The 17817-nt window shown below is 37.8% G+C and overlaps 1 protein-coding gene across 1 annotated transcript; it reads right to left on the bottom strand.

Annotated features, from left to right (window-relative positions):
* Window positions 1–15394: 15394 nt before the first annotated feature.
* Window positions 15395–16081, bottom strand: LOC125345763 (mitochondrial pyruvate carrier 2-like). The gene has a single exon (XM_048337802.1). It carries the CDS (start codon window positions 16064–16066, stop codon window positions 15707–15709), a length of 360 nt encoding a protein of 119 aa, XP_048193759.1. The 5' UTR covers window positions 16067–16081; the 3' UTR covers window positions 15395–15706.
* Window positions 16082–17817: the final 1736 nt, after the last annotated feature.

Here is a 17817-nt window from a genome sequence, read left to right as displayed (position 1 = left end):
TTCATCCTTAGCATCTCCAATAACCCACCATAATATTACTTAACTATCTGAGTAAACAAGCACAGATTTGTGATTCAGTCAGAAAGGAAAGGATAAATCCACTTAGACCTTCATTCCTGGGATGTAATTTCCAACCAGACTAAGCTACACAGGGAATTCTCCAATAGTGAACTTGTTTAGCAATATTAAAAATCAGGTTATAGACACTACTTTGTAGACAGATATGATAATTTCTTGAGGTGATCACTATGAAGACTCAGATAAGCATCCATACTTACTTCTAAAAGCAAGAAGACACTATGTCTATTACTCTATCCCCAGTAACAACTGCTGAGGAGGACAACAGATGCAATATTTGGCAATAATGGGCACAGCTGTGGCCAGAACAACACAAAAGAAGAAAGAAATCATTAGATTTCAAATAAGCACTTCTAATTATCTGTTTCTTTTTAATTTGATAAATGGGATTGCATCTCGCCCTTCCAAATACTCAACACAAATCATATTTATTTTTACTGCTGTTAGCCCTGCAAAGAGACCCCGAGGCCCTCTCCTGTCTCTAGTATTATCAATGGATTAACATCACTACAATGGGCCTGGTTTCTAGAAGGTATGGTCAAAGTGCACCTTATTAGAGCCATTTCTTCTTCTGAAGCTCAGTCTCTAAGGATGAAACAGAAACAGAACTTCAGGGAAAAAAGCTGTTATTGTTTAGATAATTTTCTTTCTTTCCCTTTCATTTGCCATTATTATTTCCATCATAGGGGAAAAAAAAGGAAATCAGGGACTTTCAACCCAGTTCTGCTATGTAATATTCAAGAGTATTTCTTTAGCTTCTCAGAGATGAACTTTAAAAAAAAAAATCAAGCAATGAATGGCATTCTTCCTTTCAATTTTAATTTGAAATTTTAAGCACAGTAATGGTGTTAAGTTTACAAGAGTAAGACCAATACACTGGTATTTAATAAACATTCGTTAAACAGAAATTAACACCCTTTTGTTATGATGATAACTCTTATCATCTCTGTAAGGATATTTTTGAAATAGATGTGGCTGTTTCTTCTTGGCATTTATTTTCCCCTGTGATGGACTAAAAATGCAATACAGCAGGTGGCTGTGCAATTGAGCTGGACCTCTACATGAGCAACCTCAGGTTTCAGCATGACAGAAGAGCAAGAGCTAAAGTCTCCCTTTGCTTACCTTTTATATTTGGCTGCCCTGATTATTCAGCCTGCAGAGACATACAGAGAGCCAATTTGGGTTGGTACCTGGAATGAAAAGGATGCTCTCTTTAGACTTATATAAACCTAGTGAGAAGTTCTGGCTCTGCTACTGACTGCAGACTCTCATCCTTGTCAAAGCCCTCTATTGTTATTTCTTCAACAATGAGTGAGAGCCTAGGAGCTGTATTTGATATGCTAAGTGCATAGCCTGCATACAGATTCTCACATGGTGCTGGCTCAGGGCCTCAGACAATGCCACCTATTGTCTTTGTTGATCATGTTCCTCTCAGCTTTGCCTTAGATTTGTACCGAAATAATTTCAGCTTTATCTTCTATCTGCTAAATGGCCCCATATACAACACACACTCAGTGAACAACACACATATACACAGCATACACTTACACATGTGATACACAACACAAACAGCACAGATGCCACATATACTACATACAACAAATACAACTTGTGCAAACAACATACAAACCACATAAAATTCACTAACATATTCATAGCCAACCCACATGTGACATAGAGTATGGATGACCTAGAAGAATGAGTTATTCTATCAGCCTAGGGTTCTTAGGGGTTGCTACACTATGTACTAGGATCAAGCTACAATGTCTCATAAAACAAGTTCCAGACATTTGAGCTGCAGAATAACTTGGCCTCTAATCTGTGGACATAGGATTGAACTCAGCTGGTTCATGGACATTCTTGGTGTTCTACCCTTCTCCAGGTCTTGGTCTTAACCCAGGGGCCCTGGTACCCTACTTCCTTATCCAATATTCAATGACTTTTCTAAGAACAGGGATCTCACTTTAGGGTTAGGAGCCTTGCCTTTTTGGACAATCTTAAAACAGAGATTAAATAACTTGAAATGATCGCCCCTCATTCATATTCCACATGGCTGCTAAATAACTCTCGACTGCTAGGTTTTCCTATTTTCCCTCACAAGGTCCAAAAATTGCATCACACATTTTTTTCATGGTTTCACTTCAGGCAAAAACTTTCTGTCTGTGCCTATGTCAGACTGTGCTATTTGTATTGGTGGAGCTTCTCCAGTTCAAGGGAGGTGATGCAATTTATCCCTAAGCTAATGACTTCTAAGAACATATGGAATTACTGAGTGATTTATCAATAATATTTATATCTAGAAGATCTAAATCCAAATATATTTTTAATATCTAAATAAATGACTGGTTGTAATTTTATGAACTCTTCTATCTTCTGAGGCAAGTGTAATGCCTAAATTTTAAAGTATATGCTTTCTAAATAGCTTTTCATTTTCTTTTAATAACAGAATAACAACTAATATGTGTACTTGATATATGTTATATTGAGCACAATTCTAAAAGTCTTACACAAATTACCTCATTTTTCCACATAAAAAGTATCTAAGATTAACACTATTATGATTTTCAATTTGCAAATGAATGACCATTGATAATTCTTGTAAATTTTAACTATTTCCCCATATGACTTATGCTACATTGAGTTCAATACCATTTTTTCAAGGGTGAATGTGCCAGTGGCACATGCCTGAAATCCTAGTTCCTCAGATGGCTGAGACCTGAGGATAACTGCTCAAAGCCAGTCTGAATAGAAAAGCTTGTGGGATTCTTATCTCCATTAAACTGCTAAAAAGACAAAAGTAGAACTGTGGCTTCAGCAGTAGAGTACTTGCCTTGAGCAAAAGAAGTTCAGGGGATAATACATAGGACCTGAGATCAAACCCCCAAATACACACACACACACACACACACACACACACACACACACACACCATTCATCCACTTCCACATTATTATAGCTTTCTTAACATTGTATCTTAATAGTATATAGATAAACATGAAAAAAAATTATGCAAAATATACTCTGTTCCACTAGGCTATATCCCCAGCCCCAAACACAAATATCTTTAATTTTCTACTTAAGGAGTCTTGTAATACAGAATTGTAAGGCTATCATAAATGCTTTCTTTAAGACTGATGCAACATGAAATGTAAAATGGAATTTTACAACATTTGGGCCAAGCGTTGGTGGTATAGTGGTGAGCATAGCTCCCTTCCAAAATCTGGGCCAAGAAGAAGCTCTAATGTAAGAGAGGCCAGATAAATCAGAAACTTCGATGTGCTCTAGTGCAGAGAAACCATCAAGCAAATCCCACTTGCCCTGTACAGCTTGCTTCAGTGAGTCATATATGACAATTGTTGGAAGCATTTCAAGGGAAAATACATGGAAAGAAGGACTGGCAGACAGAGGAAAGAAGCCCTAAAACTATATGTTGGATGAGAAAAGAAGAAGAGGGAATTGAGCAAGACTATACTGTGGCATTGCTGAAGACTTTATTGTTCTGATGGATGCTTCAGTCACAGGAATAAATGACCTCTCCTGGGCAGGCATCTTGCAAATATATGGCAAAATGGGCTGGCTTGAGACCATCTAATCTGATCAAATGATTTAAGACATGACTCAGAAGATGACAGAGAAATAACCACAACAAAGCAACAAATTCAGACATAATGGACTTCATCTTCTCAAAAATATAAGACATAAAAGATGTCCAATATTCTAGACAAAAAGAGAGAAAAGACAGATGCTACTGAGGGCTCGCAGGGTACGTGTACAACTACACAGTGACAGACTTTGCAGTGAGGCAAAGCCATCTCCTGAGAAGCAGCAGAACCCTGAAAGGAAACTTATATAAATGGAAAGGGCCACAAGGCTGAGGACTGAGAGGGAGAGATTGTATTCAAAAGTCACAGTCCTAGGAGGAAGCAAATTGGTTCTCTGTACCAAGTAATGCACGAGCATGAAAATGCATGACCCGAAAATTTCTGCCTTTGTAGGCAGAGGAGCCTGAATGCATGATATGCTGCACAGACTGACCCAACAACTGGCCAGAAAGCTAAATAAAGTATATAGGTGGTTCTCAAAGAAATGACCTAACATAGCCTCCACCCATAAGCTTAATTCTCAGAAACTCGAGGCACTTCACCAATTCTGCTCATTACGCCGCCATTATCATGCTAGAATTCGGTAATATACAAAGAGTGTCCTAAGGGAGTAAGAATATGAAAAACTTTCCCTTTGCATTTTCTCCAGATCTTTCCAATCTAACGAGGAGGTTGTCTGGGTTTTGTTGTTGTTTCCAAAATCATAATCTGCTTCATGTGATATAAGAAATACTTCTATTCTTCCATGTCTCTTATGTACAGATGTCACAGAGACTTGTCACTATTTCTATCCATCTGCTCCTTCATCTTTTTTTCCTGATATGAGCTTCATCCTCTCAAAATGCCCTGTGACTCTGTGGCCTCCAAGGAAGATGGAACAAAGTCCAGACACTCCTGTGAAAAGCACTGCAGGGGTCCATTTCTTTAGCCTGGCATCCAGATGGACTATAATATTCACTCCAGGAAACTCAGAACCAAGACTATTAGAAGAGAGAAGATTGAGAATCTCAGGAGTGCCCCAAAGGAAAGCAAAACCCTAAACACATTTGAAACTAAAGTGCAGTACAAATCAATACATTTGAGCTTGCAGTTCAAGGTTATTCATTCAGCCTAAAACCTTTGCACATTTCAAGTTTCTTTTCTTTAAGTTCAAAGAGTTCATGCATTTGAAATTCAGAACTAAAAAAAGGTCAAATTTTACATTTTCACAGAAGGTGGCATGCTTTTTGGAGTAATCATTATTTGGGATTACATGTTTGGGGCCATTTATTTAAGACTATTTTTATTCTACTTTGTCCCAGATTGATGGAAAATTGGAATGTTTCACTGAGATCCAAAGCTTATAATGATGATGCATATTGGTCTCTTTGGGATGCTTGAATCAAGACTTTCCTGTAATAAGGCAAATCTTAAGTCATGTTCTCTATTTGATTTATTTTGACTTGCTCTTTTAAATGAAAGGCAGTTTGACCACATAGACAAAATAAATGTGCGCCTTTGGAGACAGACAAAGGTTTTCCAGGCCAGAAAGCTCTTCCCGCACAGCCTTCGATAAATGGAAAAGCACTTTCTAGAATGATCATACACAGGCATATTTCACCCACTGACATCTCAGCACAGAGGAGGTTATCTGAAGAGCAATGGCTGAAAAAGAGTATCTCCATAATGAGACCACAAGAGCTTTCTCTTAAAGAGGATCCAGGTAGCAGTTGGGGCTTGGCTGACTACAAAGAGACAGTAAGCTCCACAGCAGCAGAGAAGAGCAGCTTACTCCTGAGAAGCCAATTGGAAGATGCCTTGGATCTAGCCTTTGATGTTAGACTGTTTGTGAATTTTGCCAAACTCCTCAGTTTCCTCACCTATACCGTGAAAAGTAACCCCATGTCTGTTTTATAGGACTGATAAGGGATAACTAACTTAGAACTAGAAAAAGTAAAAGATATATAAAGTTGTTATCTGAATAGTGCATCCATCATCCTGCTTATGCTAATTCTTTTCCATGTGAGGACAGGCTATGTTTTAAGAAGAAAGACCTTGAATAGGGATGTAAAAATAAAGAAAAGTTAGATCATTCAGGTTGCTGGAAGTGTCCAAAAAGAAAATTATGATAATCCAAGAGAAATAAAGTGATCTTGAACCTAACTGGGAGCAAAAGTATCATTTGTGTGAAGCAGACTTTTCTTTTAGGAGCCCCAGTAGATAAGAAGTTGGGAAGTGTCGCTGATGTATTACCCTTAATGTATATATAACAAGAGAACAAACTCAACTCCATTTCTTTAGTGCAATTATCTTTGAAATACTTCCACTTTCTAGAATTGGAAAGAAATTACTATTAAATCTATTGAGAAAAAAAAACCTAAAGAGACAACTGTAATAGTTAATGTTTATTTAGCTTAATTTTCTAAGAAGCTGTCATTCATCAAACTTTTTCATATATTAATTACAGCAACACAAAATTACACACTTAAACTTTATTAAATGTAAGATTTGAGGCTAGGTGCCAGTGTCTCATGCCTGTAATCCTAGCTACTCAGGAAGCTGAGATCTGAGGATCATGGTGCAAAGTCACCCTGGGCAAGTAGGTCTATGAGACTTTTACCTCCAATTAACCCCAGAAATATGGAAATGGTGCTGTAGCTCAAGTGGTAGAGCACTAGCCTTGAGTTGAAGAGCTCAGGGACAGCACTCAGACCCAGAGTTCAAACCCCATGACTGACCAACTAACTAACTAAATAAATATTGATATCTAAGTGGGATGGCATGTCCAAGATCACATAGGTAATAAAGAATCAACTTAGAATTTCAATGCAAATAATATACCTGTAGCACTCAGACTCTAACCAGGGCACTAACCTACCTGTAAGAAACTCTGATCAATGAACTGATTCCAAATAAAGGTTGGTATTGAGCTCATATCATGTACCAGGCACCATCATGTAGATTCTTCAGTGATCGTGAGTACTGATGGAGTTGCCTACTTTATATTAGAGAGGACCAATAAATAACAATAATGTCAGATGACAGATGAAGGGGTAAGAAGAAATATATCTGGCCCCTATTATATCCATGAATTCAACCAACTACAAAGTAAAAATATACAGGAAGAAAATCTGTGACTATATTGAGTATATAACAAGCTCTGTAATCTTTTTAAAATTTTTTATTGTCAAAAAAATGTACAGAGGGGTTACAGTTACATATGTAAGGCAGTGAATACATTTCTTATCAAACTTTTTACTTCCTCCTTCATTTTTTCTCCCACCTTCCCTTCTCTCTATTTCCCCTCCCAGCCTCCCCAGAGTTGTACAGTTGGTTTACAGCATATTGTCTTATAAGTATTGCTGTTGCATTAGTTTGCCTTTTACTCTGTCTCTCCATTTTGGTGTTCCCCTTCCCCAGTTCTGTCATCTTGTCACTATTCCATGAGCAAGTATACAACTAGTTACTCAACTTTATTTTGCTTTGGATATTAGAAGCAATTTAGAGCTGATTTCAAGTATATCAAAGGAGTATATATAAGTTGTATGCAAATATTGTCATTTTATTTATTAATTTTTATTGTACCAGGACTAGAATTTGAACTCAGCTACTGAGAACTGACCCTTAGGTTTTTCACTCAAGGTTAATGGTCTGCTCTTTGAGCCACACATACAATTCTGGCTTTGGGAAGTGAACTGAAGATAAGAGACTCACAAACTTTCCTGCCCTGGCTGATTTTGAATGACAATCTTCAGATCTCAAGCTCCTGAATAACTAGAATTACAGATGTGATACCACTGACACCCAGGTTAATACTGTCACTTTATCGGCCAAGAATCAGACCACTGTGGATACCATGGGATAGTTGCCTGTGAAGAAATAATGCCTCTAACCAAACAACTCATTTTACCAAGAGGAAAACTACTTAGATTAGTTATTTAAAACACTAATAACTGTTGTCTGAAGGCTACTCAATCACCAACCAAATTGAACATGAGCATGCTGTCTCTCATGCATAAACTTTCTAGGTAGAATGGCTCCAGGCACAATTCAGGCAAACCTCATTCACCCCATATGTGAGATTCCATTACCCAAACAATCCTAGCACATATCAGCAAAAAAAATTCAAGCCCCGGTACACTTTCTAACACAGTTTTTATAGAAATACTCAGAGATGTTCGTATGAATTACAGTTCAAACAGTAAATTGTTTTTCCCTAGTTTGCTAATGCATGTAGTTGTCAACTGAGAATAGGCCATAATTTATCAAAACCCCAGATAATGCTTGTGATACAATTGATTTACTTTCTCAATAAGAAAGGTCAGGGTCCTTGGATTCTAACAACATCTGAAAGCATCCATCTAATTAGACCTTAAAAAAAATCTATGAGAAGAATTCATTTTACCTATCTGTCATCCAACTTTCAGTTGCTGAGCTTCTAACAAATGAAGAGCAATGGGTGAAGTCATTCAGCAAAAAAGACAGACATAATACCAAATACTGAACTTAGCTCATAGAAACAGCAGACAGTAGTAGTCAATATTTATGCATCAATAAAATACAGCTGCTTTATTCATAATACATGATGGGGTCCAACCTTATAAGGAATGTGTTCATCTGTACTTTTCACTTTAACCCTCAGAACAAATCAGTCCAGCTTTGCATTCCAAGACCCCCAGAGCACTGGACTTGAATTTATGTTAGCATTTTCCACACAATATGACAGACTCTCATTCCAGCAGAACTTCCTATCTATATAGAATGGTCCCCATCACAGCCCTGGGTAAATCTACCAAGGAGAAAGAGTAAGGCAAATATGCTTGGTGGGAAAAGAGGACACAGATTAATTTTTTAATTGCTAAACATCAGGGCACATTCAGCAGAGCTAGGGTCAAATCAAGGTAGTTTATGTGCTTTTTATCTCATTTATATGATAAACAAACTCATCTCTGAGAACAAATGAAATCCTGTGGAATATTTGTATAATATTCACTTGTTGAGGCCATTTTCTCAGTGATAGGTAGTGGAGAGGGACAAAAGCTCTTATGTGATCTTCTGATTTATACTGGAGTGAACTTGTGAACCATTTGTGACTTCACCTTCATTCTTTATACAAATCCCTGCTGTGGAATAGTGTGTATTGGGGAATACTGAGTGTCATCTATCATTGGTCCCTGAGTAGGGGAGGATCTACAACTGTAAAAATGGGGTCAAAGCCACTTCAAGGTCTCTGAATTATGAATTTCCCATGCTTCACCATCCTCCTTTCATCCAAGGTAGAGGCTTGCTGATAAGATCACCAGATATGCTACAAAATGACCAAGAATATTCATTGTACATGTGAGATCAAGGGAGTAGGAAATGCAAAAAAGTTCTCTGGTAGGGTAGGAACAAACAGGATAGGGTAGAATGATAAAAGAGATGACTGGAGAGGAAGCATTGAACAACACTAAGGTGGGACATGTTCAATTGTTATTCTCTTGTACAATTTTGGAAGCTCAGGACAAAATAAAATAAAATAATAAATTAATTAACACCCACCTTCTAGACTTCTCTGGTAGTTTCCTAATGTTGCATATCTCCTCTGGTTTGTATGCATATTATAAATATGGAAGATAAAGTTTCAGGGTTGCTTACATCAAGTTACATGGTTTAGAAAGAAACCTTCACAGAAAGTGCTAAATACCTCATTTCTATCCAAGTGGGAGGCCCCTCTAGTGACAAGCAGTGACTAAAAGTGATGCTGAGATTAATCTGTGGTTTAGGCACTTGCAGAGTTTCCCACTGAAGTTGCTTTATGGCACTCTGTACTAGCAAACGATATGTGAAATGATAACTTGGCACACTTCATTTTATGACAAACATCAACCAGCCATTTCCTCACCCTTGGATGATGACTGTCAGAACACATTATTACATTAGGATTTATAAAATTGTCCTGACTACATTTGCAATTCCTTCCTATGTATATAAAGAAATTTTGCTTTAGAAATTGACCTTCTTGGTTACTTTGGAATAAAGTTATGTTAAAGAAATAGCATACTCTTTTATATTTCCTTTATGTAATTGTTATTTTTAACCATATGTGAGTAACAAAAATATTTCCATACACTTATACATCATTTTTTTTTTTTTTTTTTTTTTTTTTTGGCCAGTCCTGGGGCTTGGACTCAGGGCCTGAGCACTGTCCCTGGCTTCTTTTTACTTAAGGCTAGCACTCTGCCACTTGAGCCACAGCGCCACTTCTGGCCATTTTCTGTATATGTGGTGCTGGGGAATTGAACCCAGGGCCTCATGCATATGAGGCAAGCACTCTTGCCTCTAGGCCATATCCCCAGCCCTTATACATCATTCTTGATCAAGCCCTTCCATGTGTCTTCTATCTGAGGCATCTTTCTTTTTCCTTCCAGCACACTTCTTAGTCCCTAAAAATCCCTCCTCCCCAGTTTACCTTCCCATTATTCTACTATTCAATTCTGTAAATCTACAAGTTAAATAATTTGTTTCTATATATCAGTGATTATGTGTGGTAGGTATATGCCTTTTTATGCTTATCTTACTCAAGCAACTTGAAAGTTCTCCAAATATATCCAAAGAAATGCAGGTTAATGTGTGTGTGTGTGTGTGTGTGTGTGTGTGTGTGTGTGTGTGTGTGTGTGTCTGCTCTCTATCTGTGTCTGTGTGTGCTGGTCCTGGGGCTTGAACTCAGGGCCTCCACACTGCTTGATTGTTTGATCTGAAGGCTTGAGCCACAACTTCACTTCTGGCTTTTGGGTGATTAATTGAAGATAAGAGTCTTAGGGACTTCCTGCTAGTCTGACTTCAAACTGCAATCCTCAGACCGCAGCTTCTTGAGTTGAGTTAAGTAGGATTACAGACAGAGCCACAACCTGCACCCAGTGTACCTGGCTATTACTCAGTCTTTAACTTATATTGTCAGTTTTCAAAGAAAAACGTCAATATGAAAATTGCCATCAGGAATGTAAATGAGCTTATGAATTTCACTTGGTGCATGTGTATCTTTTTATTTGTAAATATAATTGTAGTGTTAAGGGAAAGAGAATATGAAAGAGGGGAAGTTTTAGTATGATTCAACCAACTGTAGTCTTCATATTTTTTGGAGGGAGGAAGAAAATAACTGCCATTGTCCCAACCTTGCACTGTAGAATTTTCTTCAAGTTGATCCTATGTCCTTTTGTGAGGACCCTATTGAGCTTTGAAGATTCCCTTGCTCTCCAGGCTCAACAAAATTCTCTTTAAATTAAGAGAGAAAAACAAAGCTTTCATTTCCAGAAAGCTGAAGCCGACCTAACTTTCCCTAATCCTTCCTATACAAATAAGGTTAGAATCAACTGACCTAAATGCAAGTAAAATTAATTTGTCATTACACATAAAATAAAACCTAGGAAGATTCTAAAAGTTTCTGTGAATTAAACAAGGCTTTCCACAGACCGTGACATCCAAGCATCTAAGCATCTACATGGTGGCTAGGTCTCTGGGCTTTCTTTTTCCTTCTAAATCCTAAATGTACAAAAATAATTTGTAAGGCAGAGATTTCAAGGCTCATTTGAAAAGTTTTGATAAAAACCCTACTCTCTGTAGCCAAAGAAGCAGGGAGGGAACAAAACAGCACAAAAAAATTGGGGGGAAAAATTGTGGCTACTCTCTCATCCATACCATAAAGACTGAGTATAAAATTCAGATATCACCCCAGTGAAGCTGCAATAAGAACATGCAACACCAGCCAAGAATGAATCGGAGAGGGTAGATTGGGGAGTTAAGTTTCTCATTCCCATTGCTAGATACTTGGCCTGAGCATGTCAGTGAATATTATAGAGGAAGCTATAAGGTGTTGTCATGTCTTCCCCACTGGAGTGATGTCAAGCAAGGTCTAATTTCATTATTGGTTACATTCTCCTTATAAAAGTCAAAAAACAAGTAAGTACTAAATGGAACTTCTCTTTTTTTCTACAACTGCCAGAGCTGGAAATTAGAAACGTTTGCTCTCAGCTTATTTGCTCACAACTGGCACCCCTACCACTTGAGCCATGCCTGTAGTCTTGACAGAATTTTCTCCCTCAGCTGCCTTCAAGCTGGGATCTTCTGAATTTCAGCTTCCTGAGTTGGATTACAGATGTGAGCCACTGATGCCTGGCTAAAGGAGCTTCTTGCTCCAGGTATGGTGGCTTTAGTCTGATACTCAGAAAGCAGTAATTGAAGTTTAGAGTTCAATGCCCTCTAGGGCATAAAAAGGTTTGCAAGGCTCCAGTTCAACCAATGGGCACATAGATAGGTGCTTACCTCTTCTTAGTTATGGGAGTAGCACAGAGGCTGCGTGCAGAAGCATAGGCCTGTCATCTCCTATAGCATGGGAAAGCACACTGGAAGCATTGCAGCTTAGACATGGCCTGGGAAAAAATGAGACCCTACCTTGAAAATCAGCAACACAGAAAGGGGCTGGAGGTATGACTCAAGAGTACTTGTAGTCAGGGGCCAGTGGCTTTTGCCTGTAATCCTAGTTTCTCAGAAGGCTGAGATCTGAGGATACCACTTTGCAGTCAGTTTGGGAAGAAAAAATGTAAAATCCTCATCTCCAATTAGCCATCAAAAATTCAGAAATGGAGGTATGACTGAAGAAGTAGACCATCTTCTTTGAGCAAATAAACTAAGGGAGAAGAACATGAGGACCCTGAGTTCAAGTCCAAATATGAGCATATACAGAGAGGTGAGGGGGTATGGATACAGAAAGGGAAATGGTACTTTTATATAGATCCCTGAGTTCAATCCCCACTATCACAAAATAAAAAACTTATAAGTAGCTTCTATTACAAGTCATCTGTTCTTATTAGGGTAACATTTTTATGATTATTAAATTTTCTGGATATCTTGTAGATATTTTTCAAGCATTTTAATTTAGTATATCCACTCCATGGTGATATATATATATATGTGTGTGTGTGTGTGTGTGTGTGTGTACATATATATACATAGATAAGTAGGTAGATATACAGAAAGATAGAGATACAGATACAGATGATATAGATACAGATAAAGATATATACAGAGAGAGGGCCACCAGTTCTTATTTTTGCTTTCATTTTTCTTTCAACCCGCAAGTATTTTTTGTGTGTTTGCATGGACAATATGAAAAACACCAAAACCGGTTTTACCAAATGATGTCATAATTTATGAGATAAGCATATTAATAAATATGCAAAATGCCACAGATGCATCATATGTAAATTCAGAAGGAGAGTAGAGATTAGCATATCTCAAAGGAATAGGTGGGGTGGTATCTGATGCCCTTTACTTGAACTGCATTTTGTTGGATGATTAGGTACTTACAAGATATAAAAGAAAAACATTCTCAGTAGGAAAAAAAAGTCCAAGCAAGGATACAGGAAAAAAGAAATGAATAGAAAACAGTGAGTTACTGAGTGAAAAGATAGTGTGTGGAAATAGGCAGAATGTATAAACACTAATCGTATCATGGAAGAACTTCTGTATGTTACAGAAATCATCTTCTGCATCTACTCTTCTCATGCCTTTTTGTGAGGAGAAAGAGGCCAGTCAATTGACCAGTGTGTTTGTAACAGAGATTAATCATTGTAAATTCTAACAACTCCTGAGATTCACAGGGCAGAGCCATGGGAGTTTGGGAGAACAATGAGAGTCTCAAGGTTCTTAATTTCTTGTGACTAATTTCTTGTGACTAAGGACTTTAAGTAACGACCCATAAAAGTCTCATGACGCCAAATCAGTATTAACTGTCTTACCAGCCTTGTCTAGGCAGTTCTGAGACAATCTAGTCTGCTTTTTATGGTATTACAAACTCCAGAAGCTAGGGGAAAATCCTACCTTATCTGTTTTTATTGTTAAAAACTAGCTTCTTGGGCCTTAAGTACTAGCAGTATATAATGAGATCATAAAATTGAAATGCAACTGTCAATCTGCATAAAGTTTCACTTAATAATGTTACCCTGGAAATAATGGGGAACTACTGAAATTGCTAGAAGCAATCAAAACAACTTGTAGAAAAATTACTTGGTTCCAATGCCAAAATAAAAATAAATTAATAAGTAAATAGAAAAAATTTGTGGTAATTGGGAAAACCTAAAGCTACTTAAGTGGACAATGATAAGGGACTAAAACAGGACAAACATAATGTAGCCATATAGAAGATATCATGCTTTAAAGCCACATGGAAGATTCATGAGACTCTCAGACAGAATGTAGAGGAAATCAACAATGGCTCCCCTGTTGGAGACTTGGTAACTGCCCTTGCTATGATTTTTTTAAGAAAATCATGAGGGAAAGATAGTATTGAGCAACAAAATAAGGAAATCATTTCTTGTGGGTTCACTAATGAACTTAGAAAAATCTAGATTGATTTAGGAAATGAAACAAGAGGTTTACCTCTTTGGTGCTGCTTTTTGTTTTCCTTTTGCCTTGTTTGCTCATTTATCTGTCTTTGAGAGGGTAAATGGGCTTAGAAATGGTGGGACAAAGAGTAAACAAATGCATCCATGGGACTCACAAGACGCTATGATAAAAATGAACAATACAGCATGTGGGTGGGGGTGAGAGGGGAAAACCTGGGAGAGAGTGAGGAAAGGGCTAACACTGCAAAGAAATGTACTCATTAACTAATTTATATAACTCTAACTCCTCTCTGTATGTTACCTTCATAATAATAACAATAATTTAAAAGCAGTGGAAGAATTTACAATTTAAGCTCCCAAAATAAGTTTTCTGAAAAAAAGAGGAGAAAATACAAAATTACAAGGAGAAAAAAAATGAAAAAGAAAGGAAAAAGAAAAATCTGGATTGAGGCACGAGCAGATTGTCAAGTACCCCTACAGAGTTGTGTGGACTGATAGCTTAATTTTTAAGAGATCTGACAATGTTGGCAGCCACAAACATACCTGGTAGTGGAGAAATGAAGAACAAAGAAAATGGCCACAGAACAGATGTTTAGTAGCAACATACAGAAAGAAGAAGTAAAAATTAGCTTCTATTGTATAAAAGATTCCCAATAAGAAAATCAACTAAATAAAATGTGCTGATTACAAAGCAACAAAAATGCCTAGTAATAAAAGGAAACAGCTGGAATTACAAAATTTCCTTTAGGACTGTGATTTTGTCAGGCAGCTGAGAGCCAACTTACATGGTAGTATTAAACAGGTCCTGAAATCTCAGTAGCTCATAGAAGCAGAACCTGCAATGATTTCTCTCTTATGCTATAGGTAGATGGCATAACAGCTAGCATGATGCTCTTTTCATCTTTATATGATGGTTAGTGGGCTAACTGGTGCCTGTGGCTCATTTCTGTTATCCTAGCTACTCAGAAGGCTGAGATCTGAGGATTGCATTTCAAAGACAGCTAGGGCAAGAAAGATGCTCTTTATCTCTAATTAACTACCAGAAAGCTGGAAGCAGAGCTGTGGCTTAAGTAGTAGAGTGCCAGTGTTGAGCAAAAAAAGCAAAGGGACAGAGCCCTGAATTCAAGCTCCAGTGTTTACACACACACACACACACACACACACACACACACAGTGTGATAGCAGATACTCTAGAGCTACTTCCAGTATCATAGAAAGAGAAATGACATGATTGAACCACACAATGTCTTAAAGCTCTTGCTTAAATATGGCAATGGCACTTTTGATCACACTTTTCCAAATGGCTGTGTCAGATGTCAGTGGAATGCAAATGTACAATTATTCTACAGATTGTTTTTGAATGATCAAGTATGATTTATTAAGGACAAATGGTAGAAAAAATTTTTAACTGATAACCATGATATCCACAGATAGGTTCCTTTAAAGTTATATGTAAAGAGAGACTGTTATTAAACGTTTGCTTTATTTTTCTGTGGAATTAAGCACTAGTCTATAGTTACAGTTAATTATTTTTTCTCTGGTGCCTTCCAAATGTTAGCACGGTTAATATCACCTTATCAGTAATAAGCTAGGTCCCAGTGGTTATGTCCATATCTAGGTTGTAGGTGATCAGGAACTCTTTTAATTGATTTCTTTAGATTTCAGTTATTGGTTATATCTCCAAATTCTAAAGAGCTGAGAGGCTCCTGCTGTCCCCACGAACAAATTAATGGCAAACAGACTCCAATTTTTAGGTATAATTACAAGTGAAGATCTTGACCAAATAAATCCTGTAGCCATCAAAACACTGGACTGAGCTGTGCTGAGTTTATCTGCAGGTCTAGCCATGTCAGCCAATCCAGCCAACACCAACCCCCATTTCATAATTGGAGCCCAGAAAAAAACTGTCCGGGGACCTGCCGGGTGGTTGTACAAAGGCCTCAGTTTCTCTGGCAGCATCAGCTCCACTTTATCGAGGACCCGGTGGTAGGTGGCCCGCAGGCCTCCGGCGCCGGCGGCTGACATCTTGGCCACCTAGCGATCATGGGCGGCTGGGTGGGAGCGGTGCCGTGTCCTCGTCCCCGGCTGGCAACGAAAGGCAGATTGTCACTTTCCCTTGCCACAGTGCCAAGAGCCCGCCTCTGCCCTAGTGCGCCCTTCACACCACTCAGCCGAGTCTCTATTCTACAGATTTTTAAGCCATCATCATTCCTAACCTCAATTCAGAATGGCTTTGACACATTTTACAATAAAAATAAACTTTTCTATAGAAAAAATTCCATGTACATAACACAAAAATGAACAGGTCAGGGACCAATTGCTCACACCTGTAATCCTAACTATTCAAAAGGCTGACTTCTGAGGATCATGGTATGAAGCCAGCTGGGGCAAGAAAATATGTGAGACTCATCTCCAATTAACCACCCAAAGAGCCAGAACTGGGGCTATGGCTCAAGTGGTAGAGAACCAGCTTTAAGGTAAAAAGTGAAGGAATAGAACCCATCCCTAAGTTCAAGCCCAATATTCATACACACACACACACACACACACACACACACACACACACAATAATTGGACAAAGTCTTGTAACATTTACAACACAATTTTCCACTGCTTACTGAGTCCGTAGGATGCACTACTTCAAAAAGATGCCATCCTAATACCTGTTCTTCTATCATAAATTCTAACTGAAGAGAAGGCAAATGTGTCAGTGACCCTAATCCACCTAAAAATCATTATTGGGCCTCTGTCTAGTGATAGCATCATACCTTTTACGTATGCTCTGTATTCATATTTGCTGTTTTGCAATTAGTATATTTTTCACAGGACAATAATGATTCTAAAATTTTAAGAAAATTACCAACCAGCATTCCAACTGATAGATGGGTTATTATGAATGAAACTATCAGAAATTAGGTAATCAGAACAATAAAGAAACACGTGGAAAATGTCCAATAACATTTGTAATAAAAGCACAGAAATTTAAGCAACAATGAAATTAATTTTACCCCTATTAAATTAACATAAATCTAAATATATGTTAGGACTTCATCCAAAATGAGACACAGAGAATCACACTAATGCCTTCACAGGAAACATTGTAAATGAGTACAATTTTGGAAAACATAATGGGAATGCATTTCAAGAGCTAAAAGAAATTTATTAATCTTTGACCCACTCATACAACTCCTGGGTATTTACTCCTAAGAAATAATTCAACAAATGATGTCCCCCCCTAGAGCTCAGTAATTATGTTGTCAATTCTGACATTAATTGAAACCAAGCTCCCCTAGGAAAATAATTTCCCCTTACCTCTCTCAGGCAGAGTACCCTATTAACCAACACAACCAGCGGTGGGCTGGGAGTCAGTGTGAATCCCTTTCAAATCCTGCTTCAGCATCCCTAGTCCCAGCTTTGAATGCAGCTAAAGGGAAGAAGCATTTCCAGACCACACAAGGAGCTCCTAGTGACTACCTCTCCAATGATTTAATTAGGGACATTGCCAAAGAGAAATTATCTTAATTATAAAACAGGCACACCCAAGAACGTTATCTGTAGCATGCTTGGCCAGACTACTAAATTTGAAAAATAAAGGAAGATTAGCTGAATAAACAGTAAATTAAAAGGTCAAGATCCTTACCATTCAGCTAAAAAAGGTAATCACTATTGGGCTTCAGAAACACACACACACACACACACACACACACACACACACACACATACTGGCTAAAATTCTATAAAACAAGAACAAAACATCTGTAAAAATTCAGGTATTT

This window comes from Perognathus longimembris, chromosome 2 (assembly GCF_023159225.1).
Source record: "Perognathus longimembris pacificus isolate PPM17 chromosome 2, ASM2315922v1, whole genome shotgun sequence".
Lineage (NCBI taxonomy): Eukaryota > Metazoa > Chordata > Mammalia > Rodentia > Heteromyidae > Perognathus > Perognathus longimembris.
Note: the sequence above shows the minus strand (reverse complement) of the source record. Positions and strands in the feature narration are given on the sequence as shown.